Source organism: Salminus brasiliensis, chromosome 1 (genome assembly GCF_030463535.1).
Source record: "Salminus brasiliensis chromosome 1, fSalBra1.hap2, whole genome shotgun sequence".
Classification (NCBI taxonomy): Eukaryota; Metazoa; Chordata; class Actinopteri; order Characiformes; family Bryconidae; genus Salminus; species Salminus brasiliensis.
The window spans coordinates 72,397,533-72,421,753 of NC_132878.1; the positions used below are offsets into that span (position 1 = coordinate 72,397,533).

The 24,221-nt window shown below is 38.5% G+C and overlaps 1 protein-coding gene across 6 annotated transcripts in view; it reads left to right on the top strand.

Annotated features, from left to right (window-relative positions):
* The window catches only part of neto1l (neuropilin (NRP) and tolloid (TLL)-like 1, like), a 105,212-nt gene that overhangs the window by 75,677 nt on the left and 5,314 nt on the right, over window positions 1–24,221 (top strand). For 3 of the 6 annotated variants that reach the window (XM_072688638.1, XM_072688632.1, XM_072688637.1), the window contains exons 7-10: window positions 7,237–7,465; window positions 15,732–15,845; window positions 18,727–19,282; window positions 22,531–22,600. In XM_072688638.1, the coding sequence (XP_072544739.1) occupies window positions 7,237–7,465; window positions 15,732–15,845; window positions 18,727–19,282; window positions 22,531–22,591 (960 nt within the window). In that variant the 3' untranslated portion in view covers window positions 22,592–22,600. Of the gene's footprint in view, window positions 1–7,236; window positions 7,466–15,731; window positions 15,846–18,726; window positions 19,283–21,940; window positions 23,686–24,221 lie in introns of those variants that run through there. The other 3 variants (XM_072688661.1, XM_072688653.1, XM_072688645.1) reach the window with 3 other exon arrangements.

Here is a 24,221-nt window from a genome sequence, read left to right on the forward strand (position 1 = left end):
TTATCATCAGGTTTGCATTGGCCTCCCTCTCTCTCTGACTCTCTAAATATCACTGTATTACTGGAGTCTCCAGAGCCTCTGCCTGTCTGTCTGTGCCCCAGACATCTTTTGGCACCCTTGTCTGTTTATCCCTCTACAACTCCTTCTACCCCCTCTATCTATCCCTTTACAACCCTCTGTCTGTCTATCCCTCTACAACTCTCTATGTCTATACTTCTACAGCACTCTGCCTGTCTGTTTGTCTGTCTCTATGCCTCTGGAATTCTATGTCTGTCTGTCTTTCCCTCTATCCCTTTACATCTCTCTGTCTGTCTTACTTTCTTATCTCTCTACAACTCTGTCTGTCTGTATGTCTGTCTAGCCCTTTACAGCTCTATGTATATGTGTCTATCTACCTCTCTACAACTCAAATTATCTGTCTATCTGTCTGTTTATCTTTCTCTCTCTCATAATCAATGGATTTGTGCGTTCATATATGAGTTTGTGTGTAGCTTTATTTTTCCACGTTTGTCCTTATTTTTCTGCTTTGCAAGCCCTGGAATTGCCTTCAGGAAATCTAGTTAGAGATTAGTTGTCACTGCAAGGGATTGCTTTTGTTTAATTGTTATAAAAATAATTATCTTACCTTTCCTACCTACAAATATACACTTAAAAGAGCACAAAACTGTTACTGGGTTGGTACCCGCAAGGGTATGTCTTCAATGCCTTTAGTTAAGGAACATATTTATACTGTAATGGTACCTCAGTTTAATGTGTAATGCAGTTTTTTGGGACAAAATGTGTCATGTGTGCAGTTGAAACTTGGTGCAAAAGGCCCACCAGCACACATTTTGTGCTTCACAAAACACAAAAATCTGCAGTTATGCACTGGGTTTACAAACACTCTAGCGCGACTGCAGTGACCCCTTTCAAACATGAATGGCTCCGATTCTTCACCATACAGAGAAGCTTTCTGTCAGCTGACTGGAGCCTTAGCCATCAGCTGGCACCCAGTCCAAATTAGCCAGCGCAGGGGACGTGAGCTGCACCTCAAACACACACAGACACACACACACACACATTCACACACACATACAAGCGAAGAAAAGAGATAACGCACAGCCCTAAAGGTTGCTGCTGTAACGACAGGCACACAGTGATAATGTATTCCAAACCAGCGGTGGAGAAAAAGCTTACTAATTGAAAAACTGTAGCTGAGAAGGCTAATTAGAGTGTACTCAAGCAATCAAGCCTGGGTTGCAATCCTGAGTTGTTGGGGGGCACTTAAAATGATCCACAAGGGAACAGGGTAGACAATATTGCTAGAATTAAAGGGACAGTTTGGGACCCATGTCTGGACATGTTTGTTGTCTGAATCTATACTTTTGCGAGGAAATACAAGGCTAATGTTGCTAATTGAGACGTGCTTGTGCAAATCAGTACACTTGTTCCATGTGTAAGTATTTGAATACTGAAATCACTATTCAGGTGCACTTCAGGAAGAACATATATGGGCTGGAACTTCAGTGAAAAGCTAAATATGATTGTAAAATGTGACACTTGTGCCTATATTTGTTTTATATTTGTATATTTTGGGTATAGTATATTATATTTATAACCTGAAGTCTATCTACATTAGCACTTAACACACAGAATAACATAGTTTTCATGAAAAGTTTGTGCCAGTAGTCACAAGACTGGAAGTACAAAAGCTCATCCAACATGTCTAATAATGGCTAATAGAGCTGTCCACAACTTTTGTCCTGAAAGTTTATGAACTGAATGGCTTTGTATTGCGTATAAGCCCTTGAACTAAAATGAGTTTATATGTAGTCTATATGTAGTTTTCTCCATCGTTTGAACCCAGTAACTGTCCTGTACACTGTGTAAATAAGGCTAATGACTTAATTTTAATTGTGTTTATAACCACAGAAGTCAGCTTAATAGAAAGTGTTTATTAACCACCTTATGCTCTGTGACTTTTATTATACCCTAAGGATTACTAATCGGTAACTACATGCAAAGCGATGAAAACTTTGGTCTGAGGAATTTAAGAGGTTGAGAGGTAGGAATGAAGTAATATCTGGCATTTAGATATGAGGAAATAAATAAAACATTGTCACTTAAGCTTGAGGGCATCAGATTGGTCCATGTGACTGATATATTGCGTTTTTAATTGGGCTGCCTTGCAAGATTTATTACCTGATGCTTCATGACAGTGTTATAAATAAGCCAAATGTGTTTTACTCGTGTTTCAGTTCATAAAACATCTCGTCATCTTGTGAACACTGGCATATGCTGTTCATAAATGCTTAAGTATTGCTTTATTTTTGGAGCTTAATAACGTGTGGGGCCAAAATTAAATGTAAAAGAATAGTTTTGTTATGAAATGAATCTGGGTGAAATTTGAGATCATGGATCGTTCTCAAAAGATTGGTAACCAAAATGGTCAAATGATAAGTGATAACCAGATGTTTCCTCAAATCGCAGAGTGTACAAGGGAGCAGGGTTTTGAACATTTGAAATCCCTCCAGAGCTTTTGGGACTCTACTGGGAGAGGGATAAGGGTTTCAGGGTAAGATTACTGGGTGGGTTATGTCATGGCATTTACAGCCTGTTGCGATGACTCTTTTCATCCTTAAGAAAGACTGCTGGTCATTTAAGCTCCGCTGAAGCATACAGTTAGATTCGCCCCTCCGCTCAGTCTGCTTTAGCATTCCTCTGAGAGAGTGTAATGACTTTTCACATCCACACATTTACTGCCAAAAAAGAAACATCAAGACATTAAAGAGGTTTACACCATTCAGTAATGATGATTGCTGTGTCCAACATACTGTTGTTTAGGGTGTTTTCACATTTGAGCATTCTCATGGGCCTTGGTCTATTTGCCCAGAGAATTCGGGACATTTGGTTGAGTGTGAAAGCTGTGTTCGAGCCCTGGAGCGATGCTAAGTTCTGGTCCTTGGGCCTTCTAAAACATTGTCTTAAAGTTCATTTTAAGCCAGCCTTGGTGCAGTGTGCAGCAATGTGTGGAAGCTGTTTACTCTCAGTGCAGTAGGTTGAGTAATAGTGTTAGTTTTGTTGTGTAATGGCAAGGAAAGAAATGATTAATCATTAATTATGCTTTAAAACCATTACACTTTCTTAAGGTTTATACAATTATTTTGACTTACTATGTCAAACCCCTTAATAATGAGCCAATATTGTAACATAAAAACACAAATATAGTCATACTGCTACCAGAACCAGAGGAAAAGCCACTATAAATGGAAATTGGCACCATCCAAAAAGAATGTGAAGCAAACAAGGGTTTGTACTGTGCTGCTCATATGTAATTATGAAGCCTGTAGTGATAATGGGCCACTACAAAACACACTGCCAGATTTATCAGCGACGTTAAGAACAAATAGCATTGTGGTAACACATTCAACAATAGCTACCAGTGTGTTTTACTGTTTGTGTAATAGTAACAATTTTCCCGCACTGAACAGAATAAAGAACACTGTCCGGCAGAAAAATACTACCTGAATAAGTCTGGTCCTTCAGGATATCAGTACATCAGTACACACACAGCTAATTAGCTAAGTAAATAGAAGTTATTACTATTTTTCATGTTCATATTGTTTGTTTACCAAATCTTAAATTTTTCTGCTGTGTATATATTACTGTATTTTACCGTACAGGATTTATCCATAGAATTCTAACATTTTCAACAACTATAAGCTATTATATGCATATATCTCTAATATGCATATTCTCCTTAACATGTGGACTTTGATTGGCTTTTACTCACACTTTGCCTTGTGACTTAAAAGGACTTCCATGCCACAAATTTCATGCCACACACAGTGCCACTAGTCCTGACTTTTATAAATGTGGCCCATTGTCTGTAAACAATTGGTATTTATTGCCTATTTTAATAAACCTGCCCTTTAATTTCTAGAGGTCATGTTTTGGTGTTTTAGCTCAGGGCTCAGTTATGATCAACTTCACTCATCATATAATTATAATCAACTCAATTATAAGTTACCTTGGCTCAGTTTTATGCATGTGAGCCAACATCTATAGTCAAAACAAAAGGTTTGCATGTAAAATGACCCCTTTCCAGTGATTCAGAATGAACATCAAATGCTGTCTCGCATCGGTCTGCTCCTTTACCAGTTAATGTGAAACCTGGACAAACACAATTTGATTAACTGTGATAATAAATGAAACTTATGAAATGAAGCAATAGTTAATTGAATATGAGTAATTGAATATGAAGTCTGTTTCCCAGTGTATAATTCATTGACTTCATTACACTGCAGGAATCAAATCATCATAAGCTCTGCCTAAAAGAATATTTAATCTTGTGCTTTTGGCCATAGTTAGGCCTGTTGTTTGCAACTGTGTCATTTTGGTTTCACAAGCAAGGAGGGCAATATAAAACTGCAACACCATAAAATAATTTATCACCAACAGTAGAAACTAAACATTAATTATTGGTACAATTAAAAAACAAAATATTTTTTAAATAAAGCCTACCATGTTAGCTAGACTACCTGTTAGCTAGACAATATGTTAGCTAGTATTATTTGGGGGCAACAAAATTAAGTTGTTGATGGCAACATGCAAGAAAATAGGTGTAACATATCAATGGAAATGTAGCATAGCCATAGAAATTAATGGAGCATGCATATGGAAGTGAGTGTAACAGCCATGGAAATATACTGTATCCATTAAAATGGATATAACACTACCATAGAAGTGGAATGTGGAAATGGGCATAGTGTAACCCTCAAAATGGGTGAAAGGTAGCAAAATAATTAGGTGAAGATTAAGCATGGGAGTGGTGTTTGTATAGCATACACACTGAAATGAGTTCACTGTAACTATGAAAATGAATGTAAGTGAGGAAGTGAGGATTGCATTACTATGGAAATGGTTGCAGCAAAAATTGTGTGTACAATAACCACAGAAACCTGTACAGCTTAATGATTTATATAACTATGTTGTATTTTTGTTTTGTTTTTTTGTATTTTATCAATCAGGCCATGTTAGTAAAAGTAGATCTGCACTATTTACTGATTTGTCTACAACCACTAGCTTTGAAAGTAAGTTGTATAAGCACTGGATATCAAAAAGTAGCCCTAGTTGAACTAGTCCTAGGATAAGTCATTTTTCCCATGCCCACACGGAGCCCACAGACTCCCCCGAAGTGTCAAATGTGGGAAATTAGCAGTGGGCATCTCCGAATCTAATTAAACTCCATCTCCCTAGGGGACGGCCAAACAGACCGGCGGTTCTCACACACCGTCATTTGTTCTATTTGAGTGTGTCTGTGCAACGCCCACACTGCTTAGTGTCAGGCTGCTGATGGTGGAGGCCTGCAGGAACACCGGGGGTCCTTCAGCTCATTAGAAATGTTGACGGCGTGTGGGTGTGCAGCATCTCTAGGACAAACCCAATGATGTTGCTCTCACTTTATGTGTTTATGTGTTTTCCTGGAGGAGGGGAAACACTCATACACTTTTACACTCCCTGTCCACTTTATCAGAAACCTTTACCTACAAAAGCACCTTTGCCAAAGTTGCAGTGATTAAGCTGATTTTAGTAGTATAACAGATAGTAGTAGTAGTAGTAGTAGTAGTAGTAGTAGAGATACAAAAGTTGTTGTTTTTTTCTTTTTTCTGAATTTATTACTTAATTATTTATTAAAATAGCCATAAAACATTCATTGAGAGAACTGTTAATGATTCAGTGTTAACTATCACAGGAATTCTGATGATTATTGGCTAGTATGTTTGAATTAATGTACACCTACATCCATTTTATTATAAACACCACCATTGTGCTTCCACTCACTGGCTACTTTATTACAAACACCTATCTTGTTACCACCTAGGCAAGTATATTAAACCCCATCAAAGGTCTTTGGACCACTGGTGGGCTGAAAGTGTTATCACAAACTTATATTAACAAAGAATAGCCCCAAGAGTTCGTACAGTTTGTATTGGATAACTCTAGGGGCCCTATTTTACACCATGTGCAAGGTGCTTTGCGATGCTTCTTGCTATTTTACACCCCGCCAACAGTCTGTACATAGCAACAGTGGCGAATGGGCATGGTGGTCTCGAAATGAGGTGTGTTCAGGTAAATAGGCAGACGTCAACAGTCAGACGTTCATTGCTATCTTGGCAGTAAATTTCATGCCCGACACACGTACACCCTGCTTGTTACGCACATGGAACGCACAAGGGAATGGCAAGTGACACACTGATTGGTTTATTACACGTTACGCCCAAAACACACCCATGAATAATTGAAAGACATAGCAACTGCCTTTTTGCGCATTTCGAGCCGTGCAAGGTGTACTTTTTCTCTCGTTATGATAGCAAAGACACACTGACACGCCATAAATCAAGCTGCACAGTGCGCGGTTGATGGCTTACCTAAAAACAGGGCACTAGATAGGCATGCAGTTAGACCTGAGCCAATTGGTTCCATTGAACCATGGACATAAAGGTAGCATAACAGTAGAAACTGGGTTACATCACCATAGAAATAGGTGTAGTGTAAGCATGGCAAAAAATGTGGCATAAGGGTTTGATGTGAGTCCATTACTTGTTACCTACATTAGCCTTACAGCTCCAGCGCGAAACTAAAGATTGTTCGCTGAATGGATCCTTCAAGTAAGCAGAAAACAGATGTTTGGATCTGTCTGTTGGGAGAGACTCCTGCAGAAGCTGTGTTTTGTGTTTTTTTACAGACACACTGATCAGAGACAGAAACACTGATCTAAATCTGCTTTGTTTTGCAATGTCTAATTTGGGGGCACAGTTTGAAGTGTGAGACAGGTTTATTGATGGCGTCTCATTATTGGAGATATCAGTCCCAGTAATGCGGCTGAGATGAAAGAGCTTTGGTGACTTTGATACAGTCCTAGAGCTGCTGAATTGTACACCTGTACATGATCTAGTGTCAGTGGTGTCATGAATGAAATGACAGAATCACTGTACTGTTTGTAGTGGGAAAAGGTGTTATTGTTAGTCATGTCTATTTGCAAGAGGTGTAAGTCATGCTCTGTGAACACAGTTTGCCAGAAGTATGTGGACACAAGTGTTTTCAGCAGGCCTGTTTTCATGGTGGTGAAATTTGAATTGGAATTGGAAAAAGTTTTTGTTTCACATGCACAAAAAAGGACGTCCTCAGAAGGGCAGTGTATGTACTACAATTAGTTCTCTTAATCTCTCTCTCCTCCCTCTCTGTCTCCCGCAGATCTACCTGCGTTTCCTGGACTACGAGATGCAGAACTCTAACGAGTGTAAGCGTAATTTTGTAGCGGTGTACGACGGCAGCAGTTCTGTGGAGGATCTTAAGGTGAAGTTCTGCAGTACGGTGGCAAGTGACGTGATGCTCCTGACCGCACTGGGAGTGGTGCGAATGTGGGCTGACGAGGGTAGCCGCCGCAGCCGATTCAAAATCCTATTCACCACCTTCCAAGAGCGTAAGAACAACTGCATGCATTGTTTCAGAAGTGAGAGAGACACTGGGAAGTTGGACATATTGGTTGCGGTGTTCGTAGCATTTCTTATAAGTGTAACCATGAAAATATGTGCAGTGAAACTAGTGCTGGGGGATATGACCTCAAATTAATATTTGTTAATTTGATTATTTAATGAGATTAATGGTAACATTTTACCTTGATTATGATTGATGAATGATTTTAGAAGATGCATGAGTTCCTCAGTTGGCTCAGTGTTGGTTAGGGGAGTTCTCCATTATGTTGGCGAGGGGGACGGGGTGGACTCACGTGACTACACATGCAGTAGTGTGTTTATAAGGGAACAGTACATGAACATACACAGTGTAGAAAGTATTAACCAATTTTTTTTTTAAGTATGAACAGAATTTGAAACAATATATTATGGACATAATCTACATGGACATTCATTAATTGCCCATCCCTAAGTAAAACCATTGGATTGAACGTAGAGTAGTTTTGTCTTAGCCCTGTAATTATTCCAGAGTGTTACTGGATAGTGTTACAGTCTGAGTCCTCCTGAGGTCCAGTCAGCAAGGTGTGTGGCTACACTTACATTTATGGCATTTAACTGGTGCTCTAATACTGGTGCTCTTATCCAGATTACTCACATTACCTAGGTGAGCCAATGCAGTGTTAGGAGTTTTGCCCAAGGACCCTTATTAGTATGGTGCAGAAAAGTCACCCAGACCAAAAATCAAACCCCAGTCCCCCATATGGTGGGGTACCTCACCGGGAGTGGTAAAAGTCATTGCACCACTTCAACTGTTGTGTAGCTGACGAGATTGTAATAGGATCTGCTATGGTTAGCTTTTAGCCCAGCATTAATGTCCACTCACTCACCAAGCCTGTGGCACGCTGCTCGCCCCCAGCCTTGATACAGATACCCACAGTGATCCTTCCTCCATGTTCCATACTTCCAGGCTTTCACTATTTGGCTGGATTTATGTTTTATGTTTTTTGAGGTCGTAGTCAAGAACGTAACATAACAGTTTGGGGGTTTTGGAATTGGCCCATTTATAGCTCCATTTCCTGATTTTGCTTTTGAAGGGCAACATAACATTGTTTGAGGTTTACAGTGTGTCGTTTCCATGTACCAAACTCGCATTGTTGGAAAATTCAGTTTTACGTTCTAAGACACGTGGATATGAGTGTAGTGTAACTGTGGAAATGGATCTAGTGTAACCATCTATGATATTATTCTTCTTATATTATCTGTATTATGATTATCTAGATCACTTGTGCACACACACTCCCACACACACATGACCTAAAACTGTTCAACCTTTGGCTCTCTGAATCCTTTTACATGCGGCCATTAAACACACACTCCTCCATTAAGCTGCTGGTGTTTATGACCTGCAGTTGGCTTAAGGCTGAAATGAACCGCAGTGAGCTTATGATGCTTTTTGCTGTGAAGGTGCTTTTATAGCATTTCATTTTACATCTTGTATACTGCTGTACACAGCACCCTGCTATTAAAAACAGAGAAGAAAAGCCAGCATGGAAAACTACACACAGAAACACAAGTATGTTATATGTCAGTTGTGTAACAGTGTGGAGTATGTTTTTGGTCAGTGGTGTAACAGTGTAGTGTAACAGTGTGGAGTGTGTTATGGGTGAGGGTTTTACCATGTAGTGTAACAGTGTAGGGTAACAGTGTGGAGTTATGGGTCAGTGGTGAAACAGTTTAGGGTAACAGTGTGGAATGTGTTATTGTTCAGTGGTAAAACAGTGTAGGGTAACAGTGTGGAGTTATGGGTCAGTGGTGAAACATTGTACGGTAACAGTGTGGAGTGTGATTTTGGTGTGGTATACCAGTGTAGTATAACAGTGTGGAGTGTGTTATTGGTCAGTGGTAAAAAAGTGTAGTATAACAGTGTGGATTGTGTTACTGGTCAGTGGTGAAACAGTGTAGGATAACAGTGTAGAGTCATAGTGTATTAGCAGAATAAAAAAAAAATTGCTTTGTGTTTGATTTTTTTCTCAGTAAAGCAGAAACTGTATTTCTGTCATGACCGCACCTTCCATACAGTGACCACAATCTACCAGCTCTCTGTCTACTTTGTTTGGTTTTGAATATTGATTGCCCTGTTTGACTCCCACTGACTGAATTATCACTAATAGACAGAGTCTGCCCATGCATCCGTCAACAGGGGCAGACTGAAAAGAGAGAAAATGCAAGGGTTAATGGAAGATAGATATGGGTGGTGTAATATGTGTGGCGATAGTAGAAAATAGAGATAGAGATAGCAAAGAGAGAGAGGCAGTCTGTGAGATAGTATAAGGGGGTTTTATATGTTTATGTGTAAATCCTTTATTCTATCTTCCTCTCCAAGACCACCCATGCTTCATTACTGTTACTATGGCATCTCAAAGCATCCGCTAAAATAAAGGAAACACACCGGCCCCTGACTTGAAATAAAGGCATCATTTTGTAGCCCTGGTCAGTTTGTATGGTGGGAGATGCTGTGTGTATGTGTGTGTGTGGTGAATTGAGGTGTATTGGCGTCCCTCTTTACCTCTGTACACTGGATGAACACACAGGATGTGCTGTTGCCTGGGTAACACTCCTGCACAACGTTCGTCCCCCTTCCATCTTTCTCCTCTCTCTCGTTTTCTCTCCTCTTTTTGTCTCTCTTTCATCATCTCTTCATCTGTCTATCTATCTCCTTCTTTTGTACCTCTTTTGTATTTCCCATTTCTCTCTTCCTCTCTTTTTCTCTCTCAGCCTTTCTCTTTCCCTCTCTCTTCTTCTTTTCCTCTTCTTCCTCTCTTACTCAGTCTGTCATGTGCTCACTCACTATTTTTCTTTCTGTCCCCTTTAAACCACCCTTCTCTCACTTTTCTTACTCACTCAATCTATCTGTCATCCCTCTCTCTCTACCTCTCTCTCTCTCAGTGATAAATGGTAGTGAATGTGACATGCTCTTACATTGACTGAAAAAGCAGCTTATTTTCTCCACAGTGACTTAAAAACTCTCATTCTGCTGTCATCTTTAGCTTTTTCCTGGGCGTTAGTCCCTCCATTCCGGGTCTTCCGTTGATGCACAAACTGTGCATCAACGAGAGCTAAGTGCAGCCGGGGTCAGTCTGTTTTAAACAAGTCATCAGATGTGATATTTTGCACATATTTGATGCTTTGGTGAGAGATTAAATATCCAAAAACTCCTAATCCAAACACATGATTTTGATTGATCTGGAGCGTGCCTATTCGGCAGGGCGGTCTGACCGCAGATGATCCAGTTAGGAAAAAAAAGAACAAATCAGATTTGATCCCTGTCGCCTTCTGTCTGAGACGAGAGCTGCACTTCAGCTAAACCCAAAACATCTCCCTCTGATTGCTGAGTTTGTACAGAGTGTGAGAGGAGACGACGCTCCTGTCTGAGCAAAAGGCCACTTTTATTAGAAGATCATTAGGAATTAATTCCTCTGCAGACTGCAGTAGATCAGCTTTTAATAAAGTCTTCTCTCTCTTTCTCTCTCTCTCTCTCTCTCCCTCTCTCTCTCTCTCTTCGTCTCTCTCTCCCTCTATCACGCTCTGTACCCCTTTCTCTATCTATCTTGCTCTCTGTCTTCATTCCTTCTCTCTCTCTCCCCTCACTCTTTATCTATTCCACTTTGTACCCCCTCTCTTTCTCTTCTCTTTTTCTCACTCTCCCACTCTATCTCTCTTTGTACCTGTCTTTCTCTTCTCTCTCTCTCTCTCTCTTGCTCATTTCAATTTATTTTTCTTTTCAATTCAGCTTGCTTTATTGACCAATTTATTTCAATGACTATTATGTATGGTTCTGGTTGAAAGTTTATATACACCCATCATGGCAATGTTGGGCTTTTAGTTTCCTTAAGCTGTTCTACTATCTTTAACAAAAGAACAAACTAGAATTTGGTGCAAAACAAAACAAAACATAGGAAAACAAAAGTCCAAAGTATGCATACAGAGTCAAAACTTACATTTTTTATTCCGTTTTAATTCAATGTTTAACTCACCAAGGCCTCCTGTTAGTGATCATGATTGACTACAGCTGGTGACTACTGTTTGGCCACATGAAAAAAGAGATTGTTTGCATTGAACCATTCAACCACAAGAACACTGTAACTGTAGCACTGTAACTGTTTAGCATAGCAGTCAATCATCATACTCATAGGCTGTTTTGCTGCAGGAACTGGAAGTGGATGGAAAAATGATGAGGGAGACAGTGACTATCTCAGAATTCTTCAGCATAACCTCAGACCATCAGCTAGAAGGTTGAAACTTGAATACTATTAGGTGGACTTCAAACACACATGAAAGGTAGTTGGGAAACAGATAAAGCAGGCTAATATTAAGACTATAGACCATCTTCACACATGAAAGGTAGTTGGGAAACAGATAAAGCAGGCTAATATTAAGACTATAGACCCTCTTCATACATGAAAGGCTGTGAAAAGGATAATGCAGGCCAAAATTAAGACTATAGACCCTCTTCATACATGAAAGGCTGTGAAATGGATAACGCAGGCCAAAATTAAGACTATAGACCCTCTTCATACACGAAAGGCTCTGAAATGGATAACGCAGGCCAAAATTAACACTATAGACCCTCTTCATACATGAAAGGTAGTTGGGAAACAGATAAAACAGGCCAATATTAAAACTATAGACCCTCTTCACACATGAAAGGTAGTTGGGAAACAGATAAATAATATTAAGACAATAGACCCTGTTCTAATATAACCCCTGTTTTTACTGTTTCTGAAATTGTGTCCAATTGATTGAAATGTCTTTATCTCTCTCTCTCTCTCTCTGTTTCTCTCTCTCTCTCTCTCTCTCTCTCTCTCTCTCTCTCTCTCTTTGTATCTCTTTTTGTGTTTATTTTTCATCTTATATAGATTAACATTGCAGATTGTCGCCACCTGGTGATTCTAAGAGGAAACGCGGGTGGTTTAAGTACTGTGAGGACATTACAGCTGGAGTGATGAGTCATCCTAATTTGTGCTGTTATTATTCACTTGGGATCAGCTCAGGAAATAAAAAACATTAATACATCACCTGCATAATTCACTGCAACCTTGAAGTTTTCAGTTATTTTGGGAGAAGTGCCTTTGTAAACCCAGTATGTGGTATAAATGCTCTCTGGTCCAATAAAGCACAACATTGAAACATGGAAAGGAGATGCATGTGCCGTTGGTGGGTGGGTGGGTGGCACAAAAGCACCTTTGTGAAAGGCACCGCAGTAATTAAGCTGCTGTAATGACAGTAGTGTGGCATAGAGTGAGGAGCGATATTAATTTCTTCTGGGTCCTCTCTTTCTCTTTCTGCATTTATCATATGTTTGTCTGTCAGGACATCTGGGACACATGCACAACCTTCATTCATACAAGCATTCATCATATTGGAGTACCAGCAATTATACAAAGGTTGACAATGAATTTAAATATTTCAATGAATATACAACAACCAGCCTCTTTATTAGGAACCCCTACCTTGTGCTTCAAATCATTGGGCGATTTATCAGAAACAACCACTTTGCATTTTAACTCACTGACCACTCCATCAGAAACATCAACATTGTGCCTCCACTCACTGGACACTTTATTAGAAACTCCTACCTTGTGCTTTCACTCATTTGTACTGAAGGGTGTATCTGTTGCTATAGTTTATGAGCCCTCCTCCCCCTCACTTATCATTGGTCAGTTTCTGACCACAGGGCAGCTGTTGTTCAGATATTATTTGAGTGATGGTCCGTTCTAGGCAAAGCAGTGGCACTGATACAAGTGTTTCCAGTACAGAGGTGTTGCTGGAGTCCTGGTATGGTAAGAATGGGACACCATTCAAAAGTACTCAGCGTCTCTGTGGTCAGAAACTGACCACTGATGAGGGGCTAGAGGAAGGCCAACACAAACTGTGCATCAACAGATGGGCTGCAGAATAAGGGGTTTCTGAAAAAGTGTCCAGGGAATCCATATGTTTGAAAATAGGCATTGAGGGTGAGAACTTTAGGAAAGTCATTTGACTTGGTTAGTCGTCCGTTTGCTGCTTTAGAGGAATTTTGTGAAATCCGTGCAGCTACACCTGACCTCAGAGCTGGAGTTAATGGATCTGCTAAAAGAACCTGTGTCCAATCTCCACATACGTATTCCATTCATATTTGAACAGCTGGATTAAAATTCATGCGCAGCAGAAGGCCATTGAACTAGCTTGGCCGGATTTGAGTAATGTGTTACTAAATCTGAACGATATCGGCGCACAGATGTCAGGCTGACGCGGTGCGCATAATTACCAGGTGTGTTCAGGAAGCGAGTGTTATGTACCGCGTGCTGTTAAAAAGAGATTGAATGTGACATTTGATTTTTCTCCCCTCTTCATTTGCCTCCATGAGCCAGATATGGTCATTTGTCAGAGCAGCATGTGACCACTGAATGACTAGACACTGAATGAAGGTGTCCTGTGGTTTCTGGCACCAAGACGTTAGCAGTAGATCCTTAAAGTCCTTAAATCAGCAGCAGATCCTTAAAGTTGTGAGGTGAGACCTCCATGGATCGGATCAACACAGGTGGTTCTTTTCTTAGACCACTTTTGGTAGATAATGACCACTGCATGACCACTGGGAACACCGCAAAAGACCTGCCTGATGTTTTGGAGATGCTTTGACCCAGTCAGTCACCTAGCTATCACAAGTTGACCCTTAGAGTGTCTCAGATTTCTACGCTCGACCTTTTTATCTGCTTTTAAAACATCACCTTGAAGAACTGACTGTTCATTTGTTCCCTAATATATCCTATGCATTGACAGATGTCACTGTAGATGAAGTGATGCTAATGTTATTGCCGTAGTGTAGTGTATGTGCACATTATATATATATATATATATATATATATATATATATATATATATATATAGTGTTTGTAGAAAACACTACACTGTTTGTAGTAAAATACTTTACTAAAGGGCTATATTCATAGGCCTACATTACAACCACATAAGCCTTTTATGACAAGTAACATACACGTACCCTTTTACACATTGTCAATTTTTGTGTCATTTTACTTATGAAGGTAATATTTGCTGGGGATGCCCCAATCCATGGGTTTGCCTCGCGATCCGATACAAGTACTTCAATGCTGAGTATCTGTTGATGGCGATCTGGGGCCGTATTCACAAAAGCTTTCCTAAGAAGAAACTTATGTAGGATCTTAAGATAAGAACAATAAGAAGCTGTTGTTAAACACAGTTCTCCAAAAAAATCTTGAGAAGTTCTCAAACATTCTTTTAAGTCTTCATTTTCAATTTTCTTAAGATCTTCCTAAGACACTATTTCTTCTTGCTGTCCTATTTAGACCCTGTGTAACACAGTCTTTTATGCTGTATTTCATGTATTTCAGCTTATCAGAAATATTCTTATTTTTCCAATATTCACTAAAAATAAAGGAAAAACAAAATCAAACGCAGCATTCAAACCTTCACACTAATTCTGTAATTCACCTATACGAACTGACCATTTTGGCAATAGAGCTTGTCTATTGCACGCTTACACTCTAAGACAAGTGTGAGGCTATTGTAAGGTTAAGAAATATTTAATTGTTCTGAAAATCTTTCTTAAGTGAAAAAATAAGGCAAATCAGAAAAACAATATTAATACAATTTCTGAAGAATATCAAAGTATGTAAGCGTGTTAAGTTATTAAAAAAGTTTATTTATTAAGATGCTTTTGAGAATTTTTTTTTTTTGTTTGTTTCTATAAATATGACAGACACATATTTTAGCTAGTAAAATCATTTTATTTCTAATAAATCATTTATATAATGAGTTCTGGAATGAATTATTTTGCTTGGTAGCCTACTTTTTACGTGACCATTTTATTAAGAGTTTATTATCTCATACTTATATAATTAAAAAGAAAGATGCTAGAAATGGTTCTGAGAGCAATGCCATAGAAGAACCACTTTTGGTTCCATAAAGAACCATGGTTGAAATAGACATGTGTGAGTGAGGCTTTAAAAAAACCTTTATGTATTGTAAAGGTTCTGTACTAATTTAAAGGTTCTTTACAGTCAAATTTCTCAGGTTCTTTATAAGTTTATATCACGATAAGTGTTATTCATTTTAGAGGATTTTTCATTTTAATGTCTGTGGAAGGTCATGCTGCTAAAATAAAGTGGGTGTCGTTTGTTGTTATGTTATTAGGCCAAACGTTAGCATAGTGCCCTTATTTCCAACTATGTTGTTTTCTCCGTTCCTCTCCTGTAGCCCCCTGCGAGGCAGATACGTTCTTCTGCCATAGCAACATGTGCATCAACAACTCACTGGTGTGCAACGGAATCCAGAACTGCGTCTACCCCTGGGATGAAAACCACTGTAAAGGTGAGGCCAACTCTAACAAGATGTTTAACAGTCATAGATATTCATATTACAGTTCTGTTGTCACCCATTGATGCAGTTGAATTGGCAGCTTCAGACTGATACATGGTACACTGGCAGGGCAAGACCTTTTTATTTTGTATTAGTTCTGACATCCACTGTCTAGCGTGTGTTTTTGTAGAGAGTGACACTGATAGACACTGATATAGTGTAAATGTAATTTCTAGGTTCATTACATTAGCTAGACCAAATACAGATTTATTTATTGTAGATAATGTCCTACATTATTTCATGAGGAGCGCTCGTCCTTCGAAAGCACCATAGTGACTTTTTTTAAGGCTGTCTGAGACTTAGAGAAAATAATGATCTCACCTGCAGCCATCCATTTATCTCAGAGTGACTGTATTTGGGTCAGATATGAAAATAACCACAATTTATACATTTCCCAGGCTGTAGATATTGTAGGTTTGTGTCTCACGCAGGCATCCCAAGCCACAATTAGCCGGAAGCTGCATATAAGGCTGTCAGCGTCTACGGATGTAGAGGTGTGCTGCAGAGTGGTTTGTTTTCTGCTGTTTGTGCAGCAGTGTTTAGAGACAGTACTGTCTATAAACCTCTGCAGTGTGAGCATTTTCTGCTTTCAGAGTAAAGCCCGTCTCCAGTGTGGCCCATAAATGTCCAACACTTTTCCTATTAGAGTGATTTGCTTGCCAAGGTGTAGCACTAAATTATCAACACTTCGGTAAAGCTGAGCCTAAACATACACCTCAACTTTACTGGTGTGCAATATTTCCAACTCCGAGACAGTGTGCATTCTGTCAGCACATACTACGCATCAGCACTGCTTATTATTTCTACTACTGCAACGAGTGCAATATGATTCTTAACGACAAGTGCAATAATACTCATATGTACATTACTGAGTAGTTGTATTTATATCTGAACATATATCTAAAATATATAGACAATGTGTTCTTTTAACCACACACATTACTACACTGTGTGGACAAAAGTACTGGGACACCTGCTCAATCAGTGTTTCTCTCAAAACCTGTTGTATTACAAACGAGTTAGATTAACGAGTAACGACTAGATTTTGAAGCATTGCTGTGAGGATTTGATTGCATTCGGTAACAGTAGTGTTCGTGAGGTCTTGTTAGAATGTTAGATGATCACCACCCCACCTCATCCCCAACTCATCCCATAAGTATTAGATGGAGCACCATCCATAATTTCAGAGAACACAGTTCCACTGCTTCTCATCTTAAAGCGGACGCATAGCATGAGTCTTATTAGTCCTATTCTATTGGCAGTACTTTTCTACACGGACTTGATAAGCTGTGTGTGCATGCAGTTGCACATAAAAGGGGTGTCCACAAATATTTGGACATACATTGTCTCTTTATAAAGTTGTGTGCAAAGCCCCCAGTGTTTAAATGTTAAAAACATTTAAACACTGTTTTTGTTTATTTACTGAACCTGAAAAAAGGTAGATATAACTATTTTTCCTGATGTTACATTTAGCAAATTTAGCAAAAAGTATTTAAAATATAAACAAAAGGTGATATTGAATAGAAGGACAGGTGGATGGACATATAGATTAACAGGCAGATAGATGGATGGATGAATGGACAGGTAGATGGAGAGACGAGATGGAGCAACAGGGAGTGTACTCTGGGTACTCATTCTGTAGACCTGTAGGTGGGTCAAGGGCCAGAAATGTGAATAGAAAATAACAATGTTATAAATGCATGTTGTTTTCTCATTGGGTGAGGAGTGGGGTTAGGGTAACTTTATCCTTTCCTCTCCTGATCTGGAACCATTGAATTTCCCTGTAGGGGACCAGTAAAATCTATCTTACTTACTTCTTCATTTTCTCATGTGCCATTTATGATGTTTCAGCTGCTCGGTTCAGCTGCTTGGACAGAACGTGATCTATTGGGCAGCGAACAGACAGCAATTAATCCATAAACTATACTATTTATAGCACCTCATTATGAACTATTTTCAGATTAACTGAATTTTTACCACATGATTTAAAAGACTTGAGTCTAGAATGAGTGGTGTGTATTTGTGTATGTATGTTTTTGTGTACGGTTGACAAAACAACTAATACACAGAGTGATGAATAAAATTAATATTCAAATGAAACTGTAGAAAAATGAGTATCCAGAATACCTTCCTACCATAATTCTTTCGTTTTTGCTTGGTCGAAGAGTTTGCATATTTTGGGTCGTGAGCAGATCCTTTTTTCTCTACACTCTGATCTTTCCATAGACTTGATAAAGGTTGACTTTGGGTTCATCAGTCCATAAAACTCCAGACGTTTTGTGGCTCATCTTTGCAAAATCCAATCTGGCGTTTCCATTCTTACTGCTGATGAGTGGTTTGCACCTTGTGGTATGGTCTCTGTCACAATGTCTCCCCCTTTTGGGTAGACTCAGTATTGACTCTCCAGTGATCCAGCCAGTAACACAGGGCCTGGGCTGAAGGTGATATAGCCCTGCATCCCCACAAAAAGGTTCTGGTGATCCCCCTTCTCCTGAAGGTGGACTGAAGAAGACTCCAGAATGTGGCCAATAAGTAAGCAACCTGACTGTTTGAGGCCCATATGTGAACCATCCAGTACGTAACAGTAGAACAACTAGCTATAATAAGCGAGAGATGTCATGGGCTGTTGTTTTTGACCTTAGCTCTTTTTGTTTCAACTGCTGTTGTTTCCCTTGGCCGACCTGTAAGATTTCAGGACCTTCCCAGTTGCATGCTTGTGCAGTGCAAGTATATTTTGAAGTCATCTTCAGAATCTATATTCAGTACTGCGCAATTTCTTGATTCCCTTTCCTTCTGTGTGTGTGTGTGTGTGTGTGTGTGTGTTTGTGGTCAGAGAAAAGGAAAGCAAACCTTCTGGACAACCTGAACAACACAAACGGCACCATCATTGGGGTGACCTGCTGTGTGGTGCTGATCCTGCTGGTAGTCTCTGTGGTGGTCCAGATAAAGCAGCCACGGAAGAAGTACATCCTGCGGCGGGATGATTTCGACCCCACCGTGTTCCAGGAGGTGTTCCAGGAGCCGCCGCACTACGAGCTGTGCACGCTGCGGAGCGCTGCCGCGGCCTCCGCTGATCTGGCCGAGCTGGCCGAGGACCTGGAAAGCTTCCACAGGCTGCGGAGGTCATCGTCCCGCTGCATCCACGACCACCACTGTGGCTCCAACCAGCCGGCTGGCTCGAAGGGCGCCAACCTCAGCCCCACGGCCATCATGACTGAAATGCAGCCTCAGCCCGCGAGGCCGCTGCTGCCTCCAAACACAGCCAACCGCCGCAGCATCCTGGTGATGAAGCACAGCTACTCTCAGGACGCCTGTGAGCTCGACGACGAGCTGGATGAGGTCCCGACCACCAGCCACAGGCTGTCCAGACACGAAAAAGCAGTGCAGCGGTCAGTATCCATTGATTTTTGATGGACTTTTAACACATTTTCAGAGTTTTGGGGGAAGGAGGGTTTATTTTTTTTGCCCTGATTTTCATTTCCCTTTTTTAACCCTCCTCCCCATTTCCGTTTTTTCCGTTTTCTACTTTTTTCCTTCTTACATTGTTTTTTTTTTCCTTTTAAGCTTCTTTTTTCCTTAAGAATATTTTAAACCTTTTTATTCAGCAAGAACAAGAGGCACAAGGATTTCCCAGTTTAAATTCCACTAAAATTGAGATTATCTTCAGTTCTGTGCAAAAGTCTTAAGCGTTAAGAGCTTATTTGGTAAAAACAACACCGCATTAGAATACATGGAACTGAACCAATACATACAGTGTCTGGAGTTCACAGAGCAGTTACCAACCAACCCTGTGATCCTCTAACTGTTCTACAGACCAAAATATCATGAACATTACTGACCCACAGCACAGGGGTTTATTCTAATGTTATATAGAGTTTTACAGTAAACACACTCACTGACCACTGACTTTATGTTTATTTGGGTTTATTCTAATGTTATATAGAGTTTTACAGTAAACACACTCACTGACCACTGACTTTATGTTTATTTGGGTTTATTCTAATGTTATATAGAGTTTTACAGTAAACACACTCACTGACCACTGACTTTATGTTTATTTGGGTTTATTCTAATGTTATATAGAGTTTTAAAGTAAACACACTCACTGACCACTGACTTTATGTTTATTTGGGTTTATTCTAATGTTATATAGAGTTTTACAGTAAACACACTCACTGACCACTGACTTTATGTTTATTTGGGTTTATTCTAATGTTATATAGAGTTTTTACTTCTAAAACACACTGACTGATGAGATACAACTTAAGATTAAAGATATTTAAGATTGCCTAATACTTTTGCACTTAACTGTTTAGGCCATTCCACACCAACTTGCCAAGGACCTGACAGATCAAGTCATGAATTTCCATGAAAAATTGAAACAAAAACTTGATGCAACAGCAAGTACATTAAAACACACAGACTTCCTAGGGCATTCTGAAGCTATACAGTGGGTGAAATAAATCATCACGTCAACATTTTTTTCTGTAAATATATTTCTAAAGGGTCTGTTGACAACGCATGCTCAATACCTTTTCCCTGTGTCATTTCTCATTATTACACATAACCTAATTGACGAACATCTATGGTTTCATTTGTTTAATAGGTGGATTAGATGGGTTGTTATAGACATCTGGTAAGAATTTGTCAATAGCACCTTTAGAAATATATTTACAGAGAAAATTGGCGACGTGTTCAATATTTTTCACCCGCTGTTTTTATTGAAGGTATTTTTCTGTTGACTGTCTCTATGTCTTGACAAATATTGCATGTAGAAATTAATAATTCATAGCACTGACAGAAAGAGAAATACTAAGTAAAGGATTATATTTCAAAGAAAGATTCTGCAACCCAAAATATGTGCCTTTCAATGGGTCGAGTTGACCTGTTGTAAAACTATATATACTGGAAATGAGTTATTCTTAGTGTTGTATTTATTACTAAGGAAATATTTTAGCTCAGTTCAGACATTCTGCAAGAATTTAAACTCAATAGTTATAAAAAAAATTTTGAGCAATTTGTAAGTTTAAAAAAATGCATTCGGAGAATGGGTTTGATTAGTTTGTTTTTATTGTACGATTAATTCGAAAAATGCATTTCTTGAAGAAAATGCTAAATAGTTGCATTTGCAAGCAATTGCTGCTGTGGCTTCTGCCATGTTGTCAAGGTCAAGCTAAAAAATAAAAACATTCCTGAAAAAACAGAGGAATGTAAATCAGATGAAAGTAGTTGTTTTGTCATTGCTTTGCGATGATTAGAAGTTTTAGATTTAATTTTTACATGGAAATTTGTGGTGAGACCCTCTGTGAACAGTTCAGTGAACAGTGAGACGGAATGAAATTATTGTTCAAAAGTTTGGAATCACTCATTACATTGAGGTGGTGATGGTACTTCATATTCAGTAATATCTTACAGGCTGTAGATTTACATGTCATAATTATGCAATAAAATGTATTTTAGATGTTTTCATCAATATTTCAAGGATTGCAAATATATATGTCCCACTAACGTTAACTACCTCAAAGTTCATAACCACTTTTCAAATCGGAGGCATTCTGAACGCTGCATTTATTAAAATGCCATTCATTACAATTTTACAATGATCTACAGCCTTGTTCATCATTTTGAACTATTCCAAACTTTTGCACATTAGTGTATATTTTGTTTCTGTCACACAAAAACCTTCTATTTCTAAAATTTCAACTTTACAACAGAAAGAAAATAAAACTTTTCAAAACAAGTCAATGTAATAATTGACTGATTAAATTTCAAAAAGTGAAAAATGCTGAAATGGAGATATGAGGTTTTTGGAAAAAAAAGTTTTTTTAAAAGCAACAACAGACATATTCAATATACAATACACAGGGCGTTATGTAGAGTTGCATTATAAATATTCAGTTTATGCACTTTTAATATGAGCAGTGCATTCATATGGATTAATTTTGCAACCTCAGTCTGGTTGAATGGCAAAGGGAAAAAAAAGCCTAAAGACACCATTTAGTCCAGGCTCTAGTTGGGTTTTTGCTCAAATCTCCTTACATGTCTAGATTCCACCAACTATACAGAATAAAGTGCTCATTTATTGAAGGTCATCTGCATTCTACCGGATGCATGAAGACACCTGTGGATCCTTACTGACCAACAGAGACCTCTTTTGTTCAGAGGTTTATTTTTTTCTAATAAACCTGTGATATGCTGTTTTTTTTTTAAATCTACACTCACAGTTTTGGCCTATGTTTCATACAGATGTTATTTTATATTAGACGCACACAGGCCACCTTGCTTTGTCTAATCAGGAATATGTAAACTGTTATAATGAGAAATAGAACTACTAAAATGATTGGCATGAAGCTGAGATCATTTCAACTGTACTTTCTGCACCTTGACTGCTTGGATTTAATCGTTAAAAGCTTTTACAGAAACGCTCGTTAAAAAAACTATTGCAATAGAAGATGTGCATTTGCATGCACATTGTGTGTGTGCTCTATTTGTCCCTTGAGAATTTGTCCTTTGTACCTGATGTGTGCATGCAAGACCTTTAGACCCAGGGAGCAGATGAAATATGGGTAGTATTTCTTTCTATGCAAAATCCCATTAAGATATTAAATGATTAAATGTAAGAGCGGTGATATTTCAGGTTCTGCCTCATTGGGTCTCTAAGCAAACATGAATCAGAGTACAACACAACTAGGGTGTGAGACAATCAGGTAAGCCCTTTTAAAACAAAAACATACAACTCTTTTCTTTGATATTTTGTGCGGTCATTGTGATTCAGTGTCTCTGTTCGTTATTTGCTCTTTTTTTTTCTTTCTTTTTTTTACCGCCCATAGAGATGGTTAGCATTTGGATGTGAAACCATCTTGCTTGTCCTGTGATTTTTCTTTTTCCTTTCTACATGTTTCTTTCTTTCTGTTTACACTTGTGAATCATTTGCTCATGTGCATGGATTGTATATGTTTCTGTTTCAGTGCTGAATCTACTGAGGCGGAGAGGTGCAGATTCAACCACAACTGCACTGAAATAGTAATTGGAATTGGCTTGATTTGAATGTGTACATCATTTCTAAATGAATAACATAAATAACAACAGCAGAAGCTCACTGATAGACAGAATGTTTAATATTTTATTCATATGGAAATGATTTACACATTAGAAGCAAGCAAATGTTATGCATTTTCTTTCAGTGCACAAAGCAGGCACAAAACATTATAAAGTAAAGTCTATGCGGCTGTTCAGTTCAGGCTCATCTTCATAGCAGTCAAGATCTGGACTAAATTCTACTTCAAAACTTCGAGCCTCAGTTGAAAATAACTTCATGATGGTTTGTGCCCAAGAAAGGATGTCATTAAATGATGCCACTCATCTCTTAGAAACTCAACATATAATGCAGTAGTTCTTCAGAAGGTATGACGTGTTCCTTCACAGTGCGGTTAAGTGCATAAAGGGTGTGGTTTCTACATGAATCACAGATTTTACCTTGGCAATAGTCATATATGTCCATTAGATATCTAGAAAAACTGTGCTCCAGATACTTTTTTTTAATGATTTATTTTGAACATTTTCTGTATCAAGATTCTAAATTGTGGCGTATGTAAATAATGGGCCAGATTATTTACATGAAGCTTTTTTATAGATGGCCATGATCCAGTCCTGAGTTTGGTCAACTTGTAGAAATACAACCTACAGTTTGCAGAAAACATTTCCAAAACTGACTGAAATTTTTTTATATAAATATAAATATAAATATAATATATAATATAAATATAAAAATTTGATTTAATATAAAGATGCTTTTACATTATATGCCCTTTCAATAAATGCAAAACAAAAAACATAGATCAATAAGAAATATATATATTTGGAGCACAGATTGAAATTGGTTGCTTGAAAATAATGTATAAATAATGTACAATATAACTGAATATAATGTTAGTATAAACATTGGGCTTCAATTTTTTACCTGGGTGAGTTGACGTACAGTGTAGGGTTTCTTAATCATTTATCTTCAGAACCCATAAAGTCTTTTAGTGTAATCAATATGGGGGACATTGAGGAAGGATAGTACCTTTTTCTCAGCAATTTAAGAAACTGCAATACTTCCAAGTAGCTAAAATCTTACTGTTATATTTACAGCAGCCACATCTAACATTTAGATTAGCTGAAAAAGTATATAAATGGATATACATCCAACCAGCCATAACATAAAACCACTGACAGGTGAAGTAAATAACAGTAATTTTCTAGTTGCAGTAGTAAACAAGTATGCTGTCAGTTAATGTATTGGTAATGGCTAGACGACTGGGTCAGAGCATCTCTAAAACAGCAGGT